General features: G+C 36.7%; 1 protein-coding gene across 1 annotated transcript; it reads left to right on the top strand.

Annotated features, from left to right (window-relative positions):
• Positions 1-3: 3 nt before the first annotated feature.
• On the top strand, positions 4-16,100 carry LOC149906931 (forkhead box protein N3-like). Its single transcript, XM_090103982.1, has 8 exons — positions 4-126; positions 6,855-7,069; positions 12,083-12,183; positions 12,722-12,789; positions 13,220-13,498; positions 14,165-14,239; positions 14,806-14,988; positions 15,786-16,100. The coding sequence occupies exons 2-8, from the start codon at positions 6,855-6,857 to the stop codon at positions 15,924-15,926; spliced, it is 1,062 nt and encodes a 353-aa protein (XP_089960108.1). The 5' UTR covers positions 4-126; the 3' UTR covers positions 15,927-16,100.
• The last annotated feature ends 1,389 nt before the right edge of the window (positions 16,101-17,489 follow it).

Genomic DNA, 17,489 nt, shown 5'->3' with positions numbered 1-17,489 from the left:
GGTTACTCTTTAGTTTATGAATTGATTGGGTGTTGAGGTGTTTGTTGAGTGTTGATTTTAACAACGGAGACAGCGTTATGCTGTTTATTGTTATTAAATTTTAATTAGTGCGATAAACATACAAAGGTAAGTTAATGATACATAGAAATTGTTATTGCCGAGAATTTTTGTAAATATCAGAAGCATTTTTTCTGTTGTGCAATTCGAAAATAAATGGATAGATGAAGACGACGCATTAACATTTATATACGCATTTTGGATTTTGTTCCTTGATGAGCATTGATTGGATATCACGTTGCGCGTGTTCAAAACAGCGTGGGGTGTGCAGTATCGTTTACATGCGGTTCTAAAAATGTGACGGGACGCACGAGTATAGTAGAGACGCTGTCGGATTCGCTCTTTCTAAAAATGGAACGAGTCGTATTCGCATCTTATTTGTAATGTCCACGGCATGCTCGGGGACGTTCGGTGTCCCTGCAGTTATGTAATGGCCCTTAGAAATGCGTGTCAGCACGTGCATACGGTGTGGGCACGCGGAGGTTCCACGTAGAGAGGCTAGTTGCGACGCACGCGGCCGCACTCAGTATTCCGTACTTCCAAAACCCCTAGTTTCCTAGCAACACGTTGTTGACGCCACCACTGACCCAATGAACACAAAAACACATGGTAATCGTTGTTACATCACATTATCGTCCACGCGTCGCTATTTTCGCGTTACTTACGTTGCTAGGTATTTTGATTAGCCATAACATTAAAATCGAACAAACAATTATCCACAATATTTTATTGTATGGACTTTGAACAACAACTAATCCTTGTGAGTATTAGAGTAGATTTTTTTTAGTTGCATTTATCAACCTTGACGACCATGATATTGCATAAACAATGAAACAGTCTTAATTTATCACAATCTAAAGAATTTAAAGAAAGTCTATGGTAATGTCGTTAACAGTGGAGACCTTAACATGACCTACATTCTGTTTAACACTTCCTATTGGAAACCTAAAAATAAATTGACTGCGGTGTCATACTCTAGTTTAAATTTTACTAATTATATTTTTGTCTAATCTCACAGAAATTGTAAACTCAATTTGAGCTGTTTAAGATATTGGACAATAGCATCAATACATTTTCCTAATCTGATAAAAGAACATTTTCAAGGCAACATACCATATTATAAAAAGATAACTGTTCTGCGTAGTGTGATTTCTTTCATCATATTATGGTTGTAAAATTTTAGTTATACAACAAATACCTAGGCATACCATAGGCACTACTTAATTAATTTAACAATATCAAATTTGTTATTTAATTTATTTTTTTATTTAGAATTGCATGTGAAATATTCAGTAGGTATGCAGAATTAAATTTTACGGAAAAAGTCCTGAACAATGTAAATTAATTATAATAATTACCACGGCTAATTAATGTTTTCCTTCACTTACATTTTAATTTTCCATTTTTTAATATATAAGAAATATTGTTTAATTTCATTATAATATTAAGCTTTTATTAAGCAAGATTATATTGCATTGTTTTTCACAACCATAACATGTTTTATACAAACAATGTACAAATTATCATAAGCAAGGCCATTTGCATCTTAACAAACGACGGCCCTTTGTATTTTTTACGTAAATTTTGTTTGTCATCTTCATTAAGGTGGGTATCGACTTCGCGCTCCAAGAGGTCGAACATTGGCGCGCGCTCCAGCCGCGTGAAATGGATACCAGTTTGGAACGCGCGCCAAAATGTTCGTTGGAGCGGTCGAACGCGGAGCGGTCCGTTCCGTCGGGTGTCGGTTTTTTACCGCGCATCAAACGTGGCGCGCGCGCCAATGGAGACGGGTTTGTCGTATTTTTTGTGTTTGTTGCGCTCCGAGTAATAATTATTATGGATAACCAAAGTTGCCGTAAATTAATTCAGCTATATGGTACGAAAGAAGTTTTGTGGAACAGTAAAATTTATTCGTATCATAATAAATCGCTTAGAGATCTTCTCTGAGCGATTTATTGGTTGGAGAGAAATCAGTAGTGAAATGGGAGTCCCTGTGCCGGATTTAAAGAAAAAAATGCTGCTGCTGCTTACGAGCACGACTAGCTTCCATGATGAACGGTCAAACACTGGAACAGTTGCCACGCGCGCCAGGCGCGCTTAGTTGATATACTTCAATTATTTGGAACGCGCTCCGCGGAACGCACTCTCGGCGCGGTCATTCATGGCGCGCGCGCCAGGAGCGCGAAGTCGATACCCAGCTTTAGAGTAGTTTATCATTGAGTGTTACTGCGTTGTACGTCATAGAATGTAGCGTCGTTTTTACTTTTGTGCGGCCGCGGCGCGGCCGCGGCGCGGCGTCGTGTAGCGCCATTTGCTATTATGACATCGTAACAATTATTGATGTAAACCATGGTAAACCTATTGATTTAAAAATATTAGGTTTGACACACTCACACTTTCTACATTTTTCCTGAATTAATAATAATATGGGAGTAAATAATGCATGCCGTTATCCAATCCTCATATAAAACGTCTGCCCATCCATTTCAGCAACCCAATCAATTTTTCTCATCGTACATTCGCCCATTATTATCCTAAATACAATATATTACGCAACGAGCGTAAGTACACGTCAAGGAGGTAAACGCAAACATTGTGTCGTAATTTTTCTGATATTTTTACCCAGATAAACTACCTACCTACATTTTTGGTTGTTCTCGTAACAATGTTATTACGGTAAATCCCTACGTTATGTTATGGTACTCTTGACGTCATTAAGGTTCCATATATTTTGTTAATTATGTCTCGTAATTTTATATCCTGTTTATCGGATAACTTATCTATGTAGGTATATAATATATTTGTAGTAGGAGTGGTCAGGCAAGTTCTTATGAGACATTATTTCAATTCCTTTGGTGTTAGATTTCAATCAAATGACAACATTGTTGTTCTAATGTAAACACATGCTTACTGAATTACAATATTTCATGTAACTGTTTTCATTGAGTGTCTCCAACATTTTATCGTAAATGGTTTTTTATTCAATGAACTAGGTAGGCTTTAAGTTTTAACCCACCTATGGTATTCCCATTGGGTGTTTCCACACATTCTTATTTAAACTGGTAGCGATTTCTCTACCGAACCAAATTTTTGATAATTTATTTCCTAGTTATCACTAGTGACTAGACACTGGGTTAAAAAACTCAAACTCAAACTCAAACATTTATTTATTCAATTAGACTTCTTATAGAAGCACTTTTGACACGTCATTACATATTTTAAAATTTACCACCGATTCGGAAAGCAGTATCTACGGAGAAGAACCGGCAAGAAACTCCAAAGGATTCCAATAAGTGCATTTTTAGTATAAAAAATATCATTTACAGTATCTGAGGTCGTTTCTATTTTTGTTTTGACTTCCTGTTCAGTTCACCGTTTATAAGAATTACGTCATTTTCCTCATTTCATCGATGGCTCCATGCTGTAGGTACATCAGAGTGGATGACGTATTATAACATTGCTTGTTACTAACCTAGCTCAATCTAAAATGTGCTCTACATCGATTTGTAGCGTTTTTTACATCAATTCCGCACAAATTGTTAACATTTTTATCATTGTACCTACATGTGCCGATTTAGATGTTTTTGGTAGGTAATTGTTTGCTACGTCTATGGTTAGTTTATCGTATTTTTTCTCATTATTTAATCTCACAAAAATTACTGTTTTTTTTTAATCTTGTTCCCAGTACATCAGTCAATCAGCATATGTGTCAAATGAATTTTGCTATAAAGATACGGACTAGTAGCTAGTATCTAATCTGTGCTAGTAGGTACCTAGCTACCAAACTTCAAAACAAACACTTGGCTAGTCTAGGCGTGAAAAGGGAAAATATTAAATAGGTTCCTACAATACTTTCGCATTCATAATCTCAAAATAGCTGAGACAATGAATAAAATTCTTCGTCGCAATAAAGATGATGTCAAAATATTTGGATATCTGCATATCTTATATCTACAAGAAGAATTTAACAAACGTGCTATTTTATAATAATGTACAATATTAAAATTAATATTTAGATAATTATTACACTGAAAGGTCAATCGGCTGTTAAACATAAAAGAAGAGATATATTTTCTTGGTGAATAAATTATTTTTTCGACGAGCGTGTCATTTATGCGACGATTTATTATCTTAATTTTTATCAGTCTTAGATAAACGTGTAGCAATGCTGAAGCCGAAATATCAAGATAGGACTGAGTGCTGACGTCACTGGAGTGACCTTTAGTATTCAAATGGAACCTGTATTGACTATTGAGTAACGGGAGTATCGGTCGAGCGAAATTATTGTTAGAAATATGAGATGCCTGGGAAATGCGGGTTATTGGCATTTTAATATAGCGTAGACTTTTCAATATAATATTGAATCACTGGTTACATTTCTTATGAATACATTTAACATTGGTGAAGGACAATGGAATTATAATCTCCGATGCGCCATCTTTTTATTTTTTAACTAAAATTAAAAACTCAAAAAACTCAAACATTTATTTATTCAATTAGACTTCATATAGAAGCACTTTTGAAACGTCATTACATATTTTAAAATTTACCACATTTTTGGTAGTGCACGGTATAGAGTTACATGACCTACCTAATAAATTAAATAGTGAAGTAAGAAAATATGCCTACAAAACATTTAACTAATTAAACTAATCACGTATAAGTATAACATGTCGAAGTAATTCCTACAATCGCGTAGAACCGATAAGCCACTTAGCAATAAGTATTTACTACTGTAAAATTTATTATCTATGTACGTTACATAATCACATAATACACACACGCATCTTTTTATATCTTTGGAATTCTTATCACATTGTTGTAACAGATTCAGTGCCAACTCGACAAACTTCGTCAATCAGTCAGTCAGTGGGTCAGTGTGCCGAACATTTGAGAATTCACTCAAATTATTCAGAATAAACTAGCTATTGACGCCACGCGTGTATATCTATTTATTTAGCTTTAATTTCAAGGCCGAAACGAACGTTCCTCCGCCACGGTGGCACAAAACGTTCGTTAAACATATCTTTTAATTTGATTAATGCTTCTTTTGACCTAAATGCTGCTAATCTTTTCTGCTACTTTATTCAGCAATGATACGATTTTAAGGTTATTTTTTCAATTGTTACAGGAAAGGTATCATAACAATTGAAAGGGAAAACTTCATAATAATATTTTATTGTTCCTGTACCTCTAATTTTTATTTTAATACGTATTTCTAATTATTGAATACAATGGTTCGTTTAAATTATATACTATTCTAAATATGAACCGATAAGAAATAATGTCTTAAACACGTGTCCTAACTAATTAACCTTAGATCTCAAGACGTATAAAGGAGTAATTAAATCGAGCGTTTTGTACCACAAAGCATGTGTGCAATTATGAAGTAGAGATTGTTTGTGACAATGAAGTCTCCCACACTAAAATCATCAAGAAGACGTGTATGAATCAATGCAATGTGCAATTAATTGAATGCAACATTCTACAACAGATAATATAATATAGATTCTACGTCGATTCGTTAATTACGATCGTCTTTGTATTCCAATGTATCTCAAAATGTTGCGCAATCTAACACCAGTGGTTCTAGACTCGATATGCAACCTAAATGAATATCAATTAGATATTTACCATGTTTAAATATTAAACAACTGTAACTAACGAAAACGTAATCAAAAACCAAAGTTACGAGCGCTTTTATTTTTGGAATAAATGTATTGAATTTATGATGTATGTAGATGTTTTAATAAACAGACTCAAATGCTTTCCATACTCAGTTTAATCCGCGGTTTGGATCGATTATACAAGGATGGAAAGAAACCTGTCACTTTCCGGTACTGAGTTTGTCTATGCATTGATTATTACGCCAATCAGTTTGTCGGTTTCAGTTTGAACAAAGGACAAAGCGACAAACTCAAAATAATATTCTCATTTGTATGATAATTAGAAGAATATTTTACAATGCTTATTGTACTAAAATCCACTAAAACACCTGAATCAATAGCAAAGAGAGCGGCCTCTTCACTTTTAAATTACTTTTTCCAGTCATTCAAATGTAAATAAAAATATAAATTATACCTTTTATTAATACATTGCGTGACAGCTCGACTCTATATTTATTACAGTATTATTAATTGGTTAACAATTTCTATTAAACTTTCAATTGTGTTTACAAAATATTGCTAACATTGATATACAAATTGATATTCGACTTGCCGACGACGTTGATTGCAACTGTGACCTTGGTAAAACCCTTTGAAGAAGCCCCTTGACTCATCATGCATAAATTATGCGAAATCTCATAAACATAAAAATGACAATAATAGACATGAAACTGCTCTCCATAGGGCGTATTCAGAAAGAAAGCTTGAAACTTATAAGCGCTTATCGGCGCTTGTCATGTTCATATATTTTCCTGCGCGTGTTACCAGCACTGACAGGAAAATATATGAACATGACAAGCGCCGATAAGCGCTTATAAGTTTCAAGCTTTCTTTCTGAATACGCCCATAAATCTATTAAAGGGGGAAGAAACGTTGTTTTTGCAACAAATTACAACACTTTTATTGATATTTATACTGTTTGGATATAATTATAGATTATAGAGTCGTTTTACACACGATATTAGTTTATCCATGGTTGTAGTAATTTTATAGCTTTTTATTTTTGTGTAATGGCTTAGCTTTCTGAAACAGAAAATATACAGAGACACACGCTGGTTATAAATATTATGTTCACTGCCTCATCAAATTTAATCAAATATACAAACTAATAAACCACCAATCTACCACCAGATGGCACCAATGCGCGGCGAGCGAGGCGGCTCCCCGGCCCGCGGCGCGCGCGCCTCCCTGCCGCTGCCTCGTCGACTCATCCGCCAGATCGCGAGGCACGTGGCCTCCAGCGGCCGGTCCCTCCGTAGACTGGAAGTCTCTGGCCGAATCATAGACAACTTCGACGACATAGACGACGGATCGGATGAATCGGATATGGAAACCCCGCAACCTGCGTAAGTATTTGTTAGTAAACTGGCTATAGCACGCCTGGTTCGCCGACTCATCCAGATTGTGAGGCACCAGCTGGCCTCTAGCGGCCGGTCCCTCCGCAGGCTTGAAGTGTCTGGCCGAATCATAGACAATTTCGACGATATAGATGACGGATCGGATGAATCGGATATGGAAACTCCGCAACCTGCGTAAGTTTTTGTTTGTAGACATGAAGCATAGACTATGCGATATTTTTTTTGTTGTTGTATGTAATTCATTTGTAGTGGAATATGCATTATGCATGCACCGTGTGCCATTCTATTAGATCCCCAGTTTAAATCCTTGGTCAACTTCTTACCAATATTCTTTAAAAATATAAACACTATCTTTGAGATTTAGGTGAATAAGAATTTAACAATTAACTCGGCAATTGCTGTGAATTTTTACTGTACTTATGATTCAGTCGCTCCTGTAAGATTGAACGTTTAACATTCAAATATCATGTCGTACAATTGGCAAGCTTATTTATTGTATTGCAACGTGTATATAAAATTTTCCTGCTAGTTTGATAAATTTGCGTATAAATTGAGATTTTGTTCGCATTTAACCGCAGACATGTTCAGTAGACGGTTGCATAACGTTATAGACCGGATCTTATTACACGACTTTCTTACTATACATAAATGTTTTGAATACTCCTTCAAAATTGTACAAAAAATAGGAATTAAAAAGTTAACCTTAGCTTTATTATGTGTTAACGAATGTTAGTAAAACTATTTATAAACTACTAGCGACCCGCCCCGGCTTCGCACGGGTGCAACTAAATACACTACAGAAAAACTGTGAACGTTGTTTATAAAAATTAAAAACATAGCGGCCCGCTCCGGCTTCGCACGGGTATAAATTAATATTATAGTATAGCCGGGCGGCCGACCGGTACCGCCGCAAACGCTACGTCCCGCAATTTTTAAATCTGTAATATCTTCGAAAATATTCACTTAAATCATACGGTGTAAAGGGCCATATAGATCTATATTAAATGGACAATGTATTCAAGGTATTTAATTGGTTAAGGATTAATGCTGTATTGGTTAAAATCGCATCGAAAATTTGCCATTATTTCTCGTAAAAAGTAAATGACAAAAAAAAGTTATTGTGGGTTATCCATAAGAGATAGACATATACCATCGCGGACTTTTCTGTAGACCTTTTCAATGTGTATAATAATTAGTACATTATTTTGGTAAAACTCGTAGGGTTCAGCCTGCGTTTGCAATGTAAGCGGAATTTTTACGACATCACATTAGAAACCTCAAAAATAACAGTACTTCTCCACTATTTAATGGATGTTATTATACATATAAACCTTCCTCTTGAATCACTCTATCTATTAAAAAAAACCGCATCAAAATCCGTTGCGTAGTTTCAAAGATTTAAGAGTACAAAGGGACATAGGGACATAGGGACAGGGAAAGCGACTTTGTTTTATACTATGTAGTGAAGCTGAACTGTTTTTGGGATGCATATTTGATTTTTCTATTTGTCTATACATCTATACAAATATTATAAAGAGGAAGGAGGTTTGATTTTTTGTTTGTTTGTTTGTTTGTATGAATTGAATAGGCTCCGAAACTACTTGGCAGATTTGAAAAATTCTTTCACTGTTGGAAAGCTACATCATTTCTGAGTGACATAGGCTAGGTTTTATCCCGGAAATCCCACGGGAACGGGAACTATGCGGGTTTTTTTTTAAACGCGGGCGAAGCCGCAGGCGGAAAGCTAGTATATAGATAAGAAGGTAAAAGAAACACGTAAAAAAACAAACTACAAATTCATGATGCAACCGTAGGAAGTTCGCTGGGTCAAGTCGATCGTTTTGATTAAATTTGATTTTGGTAAATTGTTTATGGAACAATAATTACATGTAGTTTGATCATATACTTTGTTGTATGTTTACCTATTATTCCTGTATACAAAACTTCTCCATTATCCTTCTAACAGTTCTTTATACGTTGTACTAATATAAATATGTATTAAAAGAATAAAATAGTATGCATTATACATGTTAAATTAATGAATAGCATTCACTTTTAATGTGAAAGGTGTATGAAAGTTGGCTTATTGATTGCTACGGGTTATGTAAGATACAAAATGTTGTTACAAAGCGTAAGAAGCCTTCACTGTTTGTGAACCTCTATGAATTTTTATTACAAATTAATCAGAATTTCCCTGATAAACAGGAAAACAAGAATGTAAATAACTTTCTAATACTTCGATCGTTGAATCTTTTAACCCACTAAAACTTTAACTCATTAAAGTTTAATCGATTTTAAAGTTGTATACGTAGCAACCGAGTATGTAGTACAGTCAACATAAGTTGCTAAACAAATTAAAACAGCCCTTGAAAAACGTGTACATTATAAATACTAATTTATTCAACGACTTGTGATGCTTAATGTACATGTCTACGTACATGCGTAGTCATGATAGAAATAATAGAAGTATTTTACGCACTTTATACATAATCAATTAAGGTTTTTAATTAGAATGATTGATTGTAACTTTATCACAAATTCTTTGCTATTTTCCCTTCATTAATTTATGTTTCCGTATTAAAATTAGCTTCGCTTCGCACGCTTGCAGCTTGTAAGCAATTCATATACAAAATTCTACCTTCTATTTCCAATTGTTCAAGTTTTATTTTGATGACTTTAAGTAGCCTTCAAGGTCCTTTAAGGTCTAAGCAATTTTGACAATTCATATCGATCCAGCGGTTTTAATGAGAAAAGAGATTAACATATACCCTTTACCCGGGTTTAACCGAGATAGAATAAAATGCCTTTTTTATTGTAAATATAGCTTTCTTATGGTAAAATAATTTGTAAATTAATTGATTAGTTATTGAAATTATTCGTTTCACACAAATTTATATTAGTTTAATCAAGCTTTTGATTAAGATTTCACTCGAACCGTAATGTATACAGAAATTAAATTTCGAAACATTCCTTTGCCTCATACGAAATAGGCATAGCACATGATTATTCCGATTCAACAGCCTATAGCAATAAGTAGATACTCGAAATTCCAGTCAAATGAACTTCTCTTTACAAACGCGGAAATATGTATGACAATTGCGAATTATAACTTTTTTGTTTGATTCGAAACAATGATTTGTTATTTTCAATTCATATGCGAATACAGCCCTTTATACGTAAAACAATCTGTTTGGATGATATTTCAGGACTAATGTTACTGGCTAAAAACCTTCATTATTTAAAGGGGATATCTCTATTATTTGGGTCATATATCTATGTAGTCCAATACTATAATATAACTATTCAAAAACAATATTATTCAGCTAAATATTTGATAAAAATGATTATCCTTTTCACACTGACTCGAATGTTTAATACTTATCGAAGCCGAAATAGATAATAAGTATTATCATAGATAACTAAATGTCCAGTCATTGTATAGATATTGTTTAATTTACAAAGCCAATTTATCCATACTATGTGTTTATATTTTTCATTTTTATGTAGTACTAGGTTTCCGCCCGCGGCTTCGCCCGCGCAGTTAAAGAAAAACCCGCATAGTTCCCGTTCCCGTGGGATTTCCGGGATTGCGTCATTTTCCCGGGATAACAAGTAGCCTATGTCCTTTCTCGGGTATCAAAATATCTCTATACCAAATTTCATGAAAATTGGTTCAGTAGTTTAGGCGTGATTGAGTAACAGACAGACAGACAGAGTTACTTTCGCATTTATAATATTAGTATGGATTACTACGTCATTAATAATGGACCAGCCGTATAATGAAAAGCTAGTTATGCTAACATCCTAGACCTAGAGAATATGTTAAATTAATTCGAAGCATGTGAATATAATATGAAAACAACTTAAAATCCGTTAACAAAAACGTAACTATGTTGAAAAACAAACACACCAATTAGATCTTTACAAAAATGTTTTTGTGATATTCATCTTTGCATACAGAAAAGGAGTATATAAGAGTGAGCAGCGGATTTTGATGCGGTTTTTTAATAGAAAGAGTCATTCAAGAGGAAGGTAGATAGGTATAATTTATTAGGTTTTAGACAAAGCGGGCGAAGCCGTGGGCGGTAAGCTAGTATAAGATAGAAAATAATATATGTGAAAATACAGCCAACAGAAACATACACATCTATAAAATTTTAACCATGTGATCAAACATTTGTATTTTCTTACGTCACAAGCGTGTAACAAGCGAATTGATTCCAAGGCATGCAAGAAGATTATTGTGTTATCAGTGATTCAGACTGAGACTCGATCAATCAACGCCAATTGTACGGCACCAGCTGATAACGCAGTTTTTAGGTTACTGGGTGAGAAACTGGGGTACTAAGCGCCATGTTTGGAATTTGTAGTAAACAGAATTGCTTATTTCCTTAATTACTGCCAATTGTTTCTTAATGTAACATTAGCTATCTCTCTAAACATGTGTACTACGACAACTAAAAACTTCATGATCGCAGGAAATGTTATATACAATTTCCCCATTCTACTCAAAAGTATTAACCCTTCGACATTTGTCGCTAAGTTAAAACAATGTTTATTTCATGCAATCTAGGACCTGTCATCTATATGGAAAAGATAAGGTCGATCTGAATAACACGCAATATTACGCGTTTTATTCACTTTCAGGAAATTTAAACATTGACTAAAATCATACTGATGACCTTAAAACGAAACATGTAATTTGTTAACCTTTAACAACAGGCACAACAGCATAAATTGTTCAGATTACAGTATCAATAAAGTATCTTTATATCTATTACTAACCCGCGTGGCTCCGTTCCTGTTGGTCTTAGTGTGATGATATATAACCTATAGCCTTCCTCTATAAATGGGCTATCTAACACCGAAAGGATTTTTCAAATCGGATCAGTAGTTCTTGAGATTAGCGCGTTCAAACAAACAAACTCTTCAGCTTTATAATATTAGTATAGAAAGTATATATTGCCACTATAACAATAAAAAATGTAATTAATTGAACAGAAGAGTGGCCTGCGCCGGTAATGCCGGCAACCTCCCGCCCGCGGACCATGACGACGACCTCACAAGCCTCAGCTGGTTACAGGACAGAAATCTATTAAGAGGTAATTGGTAATTGTTTCTTTCTCTAGGTTTTAAGGTTTTTAAGTTCGGTAGAGACATTGGCGAATTGCTATTAGGATGTTGAAGATAACTGTAATTTCACAGCAGAAATCTTTTAAAGTAATGAGTTTTGATATTATGAAAAAAATTACATGCAGACGAATATAGAACTTCCTCCTTTTGTTTTTGGAAGTCGGCTAAAAATAAGAAACACTTCTGTATATTTTATTGTATTTATTTTTGTTGCGATGTTAGATCTTGTGTGTATTTCTTACTTATTTTAAAATACTAATAATATTTTTCTGAAAATGGAGGATTTTTGTATGTAGATTCCGACTCATACACGAGAAAATATATGACAACTATGCGATTAGTATCTTTATATATATCTGACGTAACTATGTCTCTATAAAAATCACATTGACCGCGATTTATCTTACAAGCTTAAAATTCCATATCTCATAAAATATGTAAAAGAAACCTTGGTTATATGGACATTTTATCTCACTAGATATTTCATATCAGATTTTTTCATTTCAGGTATAAATCTAACAACAAAAAGTGACATGGAAGACACAAAAATAATAAGGAACGAAGTTATTATCAAGGTAAATAAGAGTTGAATTGCTTACTTTAATAAAATTTATGAGTGTACCAGGTGGAGACAGCGTTGCGTTAATGGGTTAGGGTAATTGTTTTAGCTTGTATAAAATAAAATGGCCAGTCTTATTGCGTCGAAAATCTATTTTTCTTGAAAGCTTTTCAAACAGGGCCAGTGTGATCATTTTTTATAAATAATCTTATATAAATTTATAAAGAATAGAAAAAATAAAAATAAATTCAACAAATAATCTTGTTTAATAATGTAGAAATCTAGATCACAATGATTTCTGATGTTACTCTTTTTTAATTATCTAAAAAATGAATAGAAAAAGTAGCTGATAATTTTTAATAGCTTTTTTATTTTATTATTTATTAACATTTCACATTTTTATAGTGCGAAGACGATTAACCATCTTATCCGTCTATCTCTTCCAGACAGAATCAAAAACCCCCCCTCCCCTAGCCCGCGTGCCTTCCCCCCCTCGCACGCCGTGCAAGGCCCCCCCCTCCCCTCCCGCGCACACGCACACCAAACCCCCCTACTCCTTCTCGTGCCTCATTTTCATGGCGATAGAAGCTGCTCCGGCCAGAGCCTTACCGGTTAAGGAAATATATGCTTGGATTATACGACACTTTCCATACTTTAAACACGCGCCGCAAGGGTGGAAGAATAGCGTGCGGCATAATCTGTCGTTGAATAAGTGCTTTCATAAGGTATGTTGTAAAACTCTAATGTTTGTTTAGGTAGACTTATAGAAGCTATTTTATTGTAATTGTTATGATAGAAAAAAATTAGTCTGAAAAGTAATTTCTGCAGAGTAAGACCAGCAAGAAACCATATGAATCATGTAAATTTTATGCAATTAATAAGTCGAACAAACATGTGTTTCTTATCTCTTATCGTTTTAAATCTATCGTAAAAGTGTGTTAAACGGTTTGTATATATGGGCACAAGCTTTCGCTAAACTGTCGTCACTGTTTGTGACCACAAACAGTATAATGCTTTTAGATATAAATTAAATGTATCTTTTGCCGCAAACGGATGTCTACCTAGATATTGATCAATTTAAGAAAGATTAAAAATACATTAAACTTTTTTTGGAATTCTATTGTATAAGAAATCCTGCTTTAAATTTCTACAATTTAATCCTATATATTATGTACTAGCTGTTCTCCGCGGTTTCACCCGCATTTTTCCGCTCCTGTTGGTCTTAGCGAGATAAGATATAGCCTATAGCCTTCCTTGATAAATGGACTATCTAACACCGAAAGAATTTTTCAAATCCGACCAGTAGTTCCCGAGATTAGCGCGTTCAAACAAACAAACTCTTCAGCTTTATAATATTAGGATTTAATCAATTTCGTATTATAATTTTTTAGGTTGCAGCCGCGCCCGGTGTTGGCAAGGGTTCACTGTGGACTGTAGACCCACAGCATCGTTCCACCTTGTTACAGGTCTGTATTATGTCATAAGAAAGTTATAAAAATAATTTAAATGTCCAATATTCAATTTTCTTACCCAATTTTTTTGTAGCAGGGTTTTATCTTTGTCATATAATATGCGCAATTATTACAAGACATTTTACCACTTGTTGATATTGAAAATATTATTATTTGTTGTTTTATCACACCTAGTTAGGAGTATCTGTATTTTTTAAATCTAAATTAACGGTTATTGACTCAAAGAAAAGAAAACTCTTTTATTGTAGTTAAAAATAAAAAAACTAATTTTTTGCTTAACCCAAACATAAATGAAAGCGATATATTCTTATTTTTGTACTTATGTCACAAATGACAAGCAATGACAGATGACAGCTAGTCTTAATATTTTTGAAGTGAAAACTTCTTTAGCGGCATTGAGCACTTTTTCTGTGGGTATAAAATCTTAAACTCGCGTCAGGACACGTGACCTGATCGAAAAAGCGTAAGACGGATGGAGAGTAGACAGCTATCCCCTCTTTACTACGCGCGTTTTCACTTCTGCCGACACTCCCGGAGTGCAACTTTTTTTTAATTTGCAGGCGTTCGGTCGTCAGCCGGTGCCGCCGGTGGAGGCTGAGAGCGAGCACAAGAACACGCCCGACCCCGCGCTGTTCCCGCACCTCGCGCGGCGCCTGGCCGAGCGGCCCGAGCCCGGCGCGGACGAGTACCTGGCCGCCGCCACCGTGCTCGCCATGAAGTACGGGCCGCGCGTCATGGACCAGGTGCGTGTGTGTAGTGTGGCACAGGACCGGCCCGAGCCCGGCGCGGACGAGTACCTGGCCGCCGCCACCGTGCTCGCCATGAAGTACGGGCCGCGCGTCATGGACCAGGTGCGTGTGTGTAGTGTGGCACAGGACCGGCCCGAGCCCGGCGCGGACGAGTACCTGGCCGCCGCCACCGTGCTCGCCATGAAGTACGGGCCGCGCGTCATGGACCAGGTGCGTGTGTGTAGTGTGGCACAGGACCGGCCCGAGCCCGGCGCGGACGAGTACCTGGCCGCCGCCACCGTGCTCGCCATGAAGTACGGGCCGCGCGTCATGGACCAGGTGCGTGTGTGTAGTGTGGCACAGGACCGGCCCGAGCCCGGCGCGGACGAGTACCTGGCCGCCGCCACCGTGCTCGCCATGAAGTACGGGCCGCGCGTCATGGACCAGGTGCGTGTGTGTAGTGTGGCACAGGACCGGCCCGAGCCCGGCGCGGACGAGTACCTGGCCGCCGCCACCGTGCTCGCCATGAAGTACGGGCCGCGCGTCATGGACCAGGTGCGTGTGTGTAGTGTGGCACAGGACCGGCCCGAGCCCGGCGCGGACGAGTAATGGGCTATTTTAAAACCGGACCAGTAGTTCCTAAGATAAGCGCGTTCACAACAAACAAACTCTTCAGCTTCATAATATTAGTATAGATTTGAATGTGGTAAAACCAAAATCAAATTCAATCATTTTATTTGTTAATGTATTTTCCCAAAAATAACATTTGTCTGACGCATGTATATAATGTAATCCGTCGGTTCGTTTCGCAGCTGCCGCCCGAGGCGCACCTGGTGATCTCCCGCTGCGCGCGCGACGAGCACTCGTACAGCGGCGGCGGCGAGGAGCGGCGCACGGCCGAGGCGCTGCTCAACCTGGCCGGTGTGGCCTGTCCGCCCCCAGCGCTCAGCTAGCGCCAGCCTGATAGGTAGACACGCCTGCATCACTGCTCATGAACATCTGCATTGCTGCCTCTATATCAGTTTCTAGAACATGTGACTGGCACCTAGTTGCCCCCGGACGCATAGATACACCTGCATTACTGCCCCTGGAAATCTAGATTGAAACGACCTACATTGCGTGACCGGTATCTAAAGAAGACTTGTATTGCTGCCCCTTGTCATCTAGATAGAAACGGTACTTAGCGACCCCTACCTGCATCGCGTGACTGGTACCTAGCTGTCCGTATCACTACAACTGGCATCGCTATCTCGATATATAGCGACCCGGGCATCAAACTGCTCACCGCTAATCACACGGCATTTAGCTGCTAGTCATCTGGCATCTAACTACACAACGCTACTTAGCGTTGCTAGTCGGTTAACGCTCCGAACACCGCCATATTCGACGACGCGGTTGGCGCAGTGGTAAAGTAATTGCCTACTGAGCCGACGGTCCCGGGTTCGATCCCCGATCAGGGCAAATATTTGTGCGATGAACTCAATTATTTGTTCTTGGGTCTGGGTGTTTATCTATATATGTATTTATAAAATACTATATTTATCGTCGCCTAGTACCCACAATACAAGCCTTAATTGAGCTTACTGTGGGACTAAAGTAACCGTCATGAGAAGCTATAAATTTTGTAAACAAGTGTTCAGGAGTTCACAACATTTGGACCAACAAAAAAAATGAATTTGTTTAAGATTTAATAAATTATTAAGTAACAAATATTAATTAACATAAATATTATTTAAGAATAATTATTCGTCAGATTCAGATGTTTCCATTTCTGTGTCAGAATCAGTGACATGTATCACGAAGCTGTCTACAGTTTTATCAATCATCTCATAGATTTTGGAATAAAAATTATCTTCTTCCTTGATAACATGCTCCACACAACGCTTCCAATTTTCCGAAGTAATCTGCTGCAGTCCCTCTTGTAATAATTGTTTTACCTCGTCAAATTTAAAATTTGTATTTTTGCGAGCAACATATCCTTTTACGTTGGCCCAAATTAGCTCAATTGGATTAAGCTCACAATGATATGGCGGGAGTCTCAATACTTCCACCTTATATTTTTTTGCAAGCTCGTCCACTACATAAGTTTTAAAATTGTCTTTAACATTTTTTACTTTTAGCAGTAATTCAGTCTTAATTTCATTGTCGTCGTAAGAAATATTCTTACTTACAAGCCAATTTTGTATATCATTTTTTTTCCAGGCAGTAGTAGGAATTCTTTCAAGACGCCTTGAGTGGTATGGTGCATTGTCCATTACCACTACTGCATTTTCTCCAAGTTTTGGGAGAACGTTTTCGAACCATTGTTCAAAATGTGTTGCATCCATTGATTCATGGTAATCTCCCGTCTTCTTGCATTCAAATATATTTTCACCGCCCTCTACAAAACCGTTCTCATTGCCGATATGGGTAATTATTAATCGTTTACCTTTTGACGTTGGGTTACGTGCACCAATGCTAAGTCCTTCTAGGAAAGCCTGCTTCTTACTTTTAACTTGTTTGTCTACCCAAGTTTT

This window comes from Colias eurytheme, chromosome 7, assembly GCF_061535395.1.
Source record: "Colias eurytheme isolate Ceu_HAF_F1 chromosome 7, ilColEury1 Martin Lab GWU primary, whole genome shotgun sequence".
NCBI classification, from domain to species: Eukaryota; Metazoa; Arthropoda; class Insecta; order Lepidoptera; family Pieridae; genus Colias; species Colias eurytheme.
Note: the sequence above shows the minus strand (reverse complement) of the source record. Positions and strands in the feature narration are given on the sequence as shown.

Coding starts and splice junctions, on each gene's coding strand:
- LOC149906931 (XM_090103982.1), top strand. CDS start 6,855: ATGGCACCAATGCGCGGCGAGCGAGGCGGCTCCCCGGCCCGCGGCGCG. Junction 7,070..12,082: donor ATGGAAACCCCGCAACCTGC/GTAAGTATTTGT, acceptor TTAATTGAACAG/AAGAGTGGCCTGCGCCGGTA. Junction 12,184..12,721: donor GGACAGAAATCTATTAAGAG/GTAATTGGTAAT, acceptor TTTTCATTTCAG/GTATAAATCTAACAACAAAA.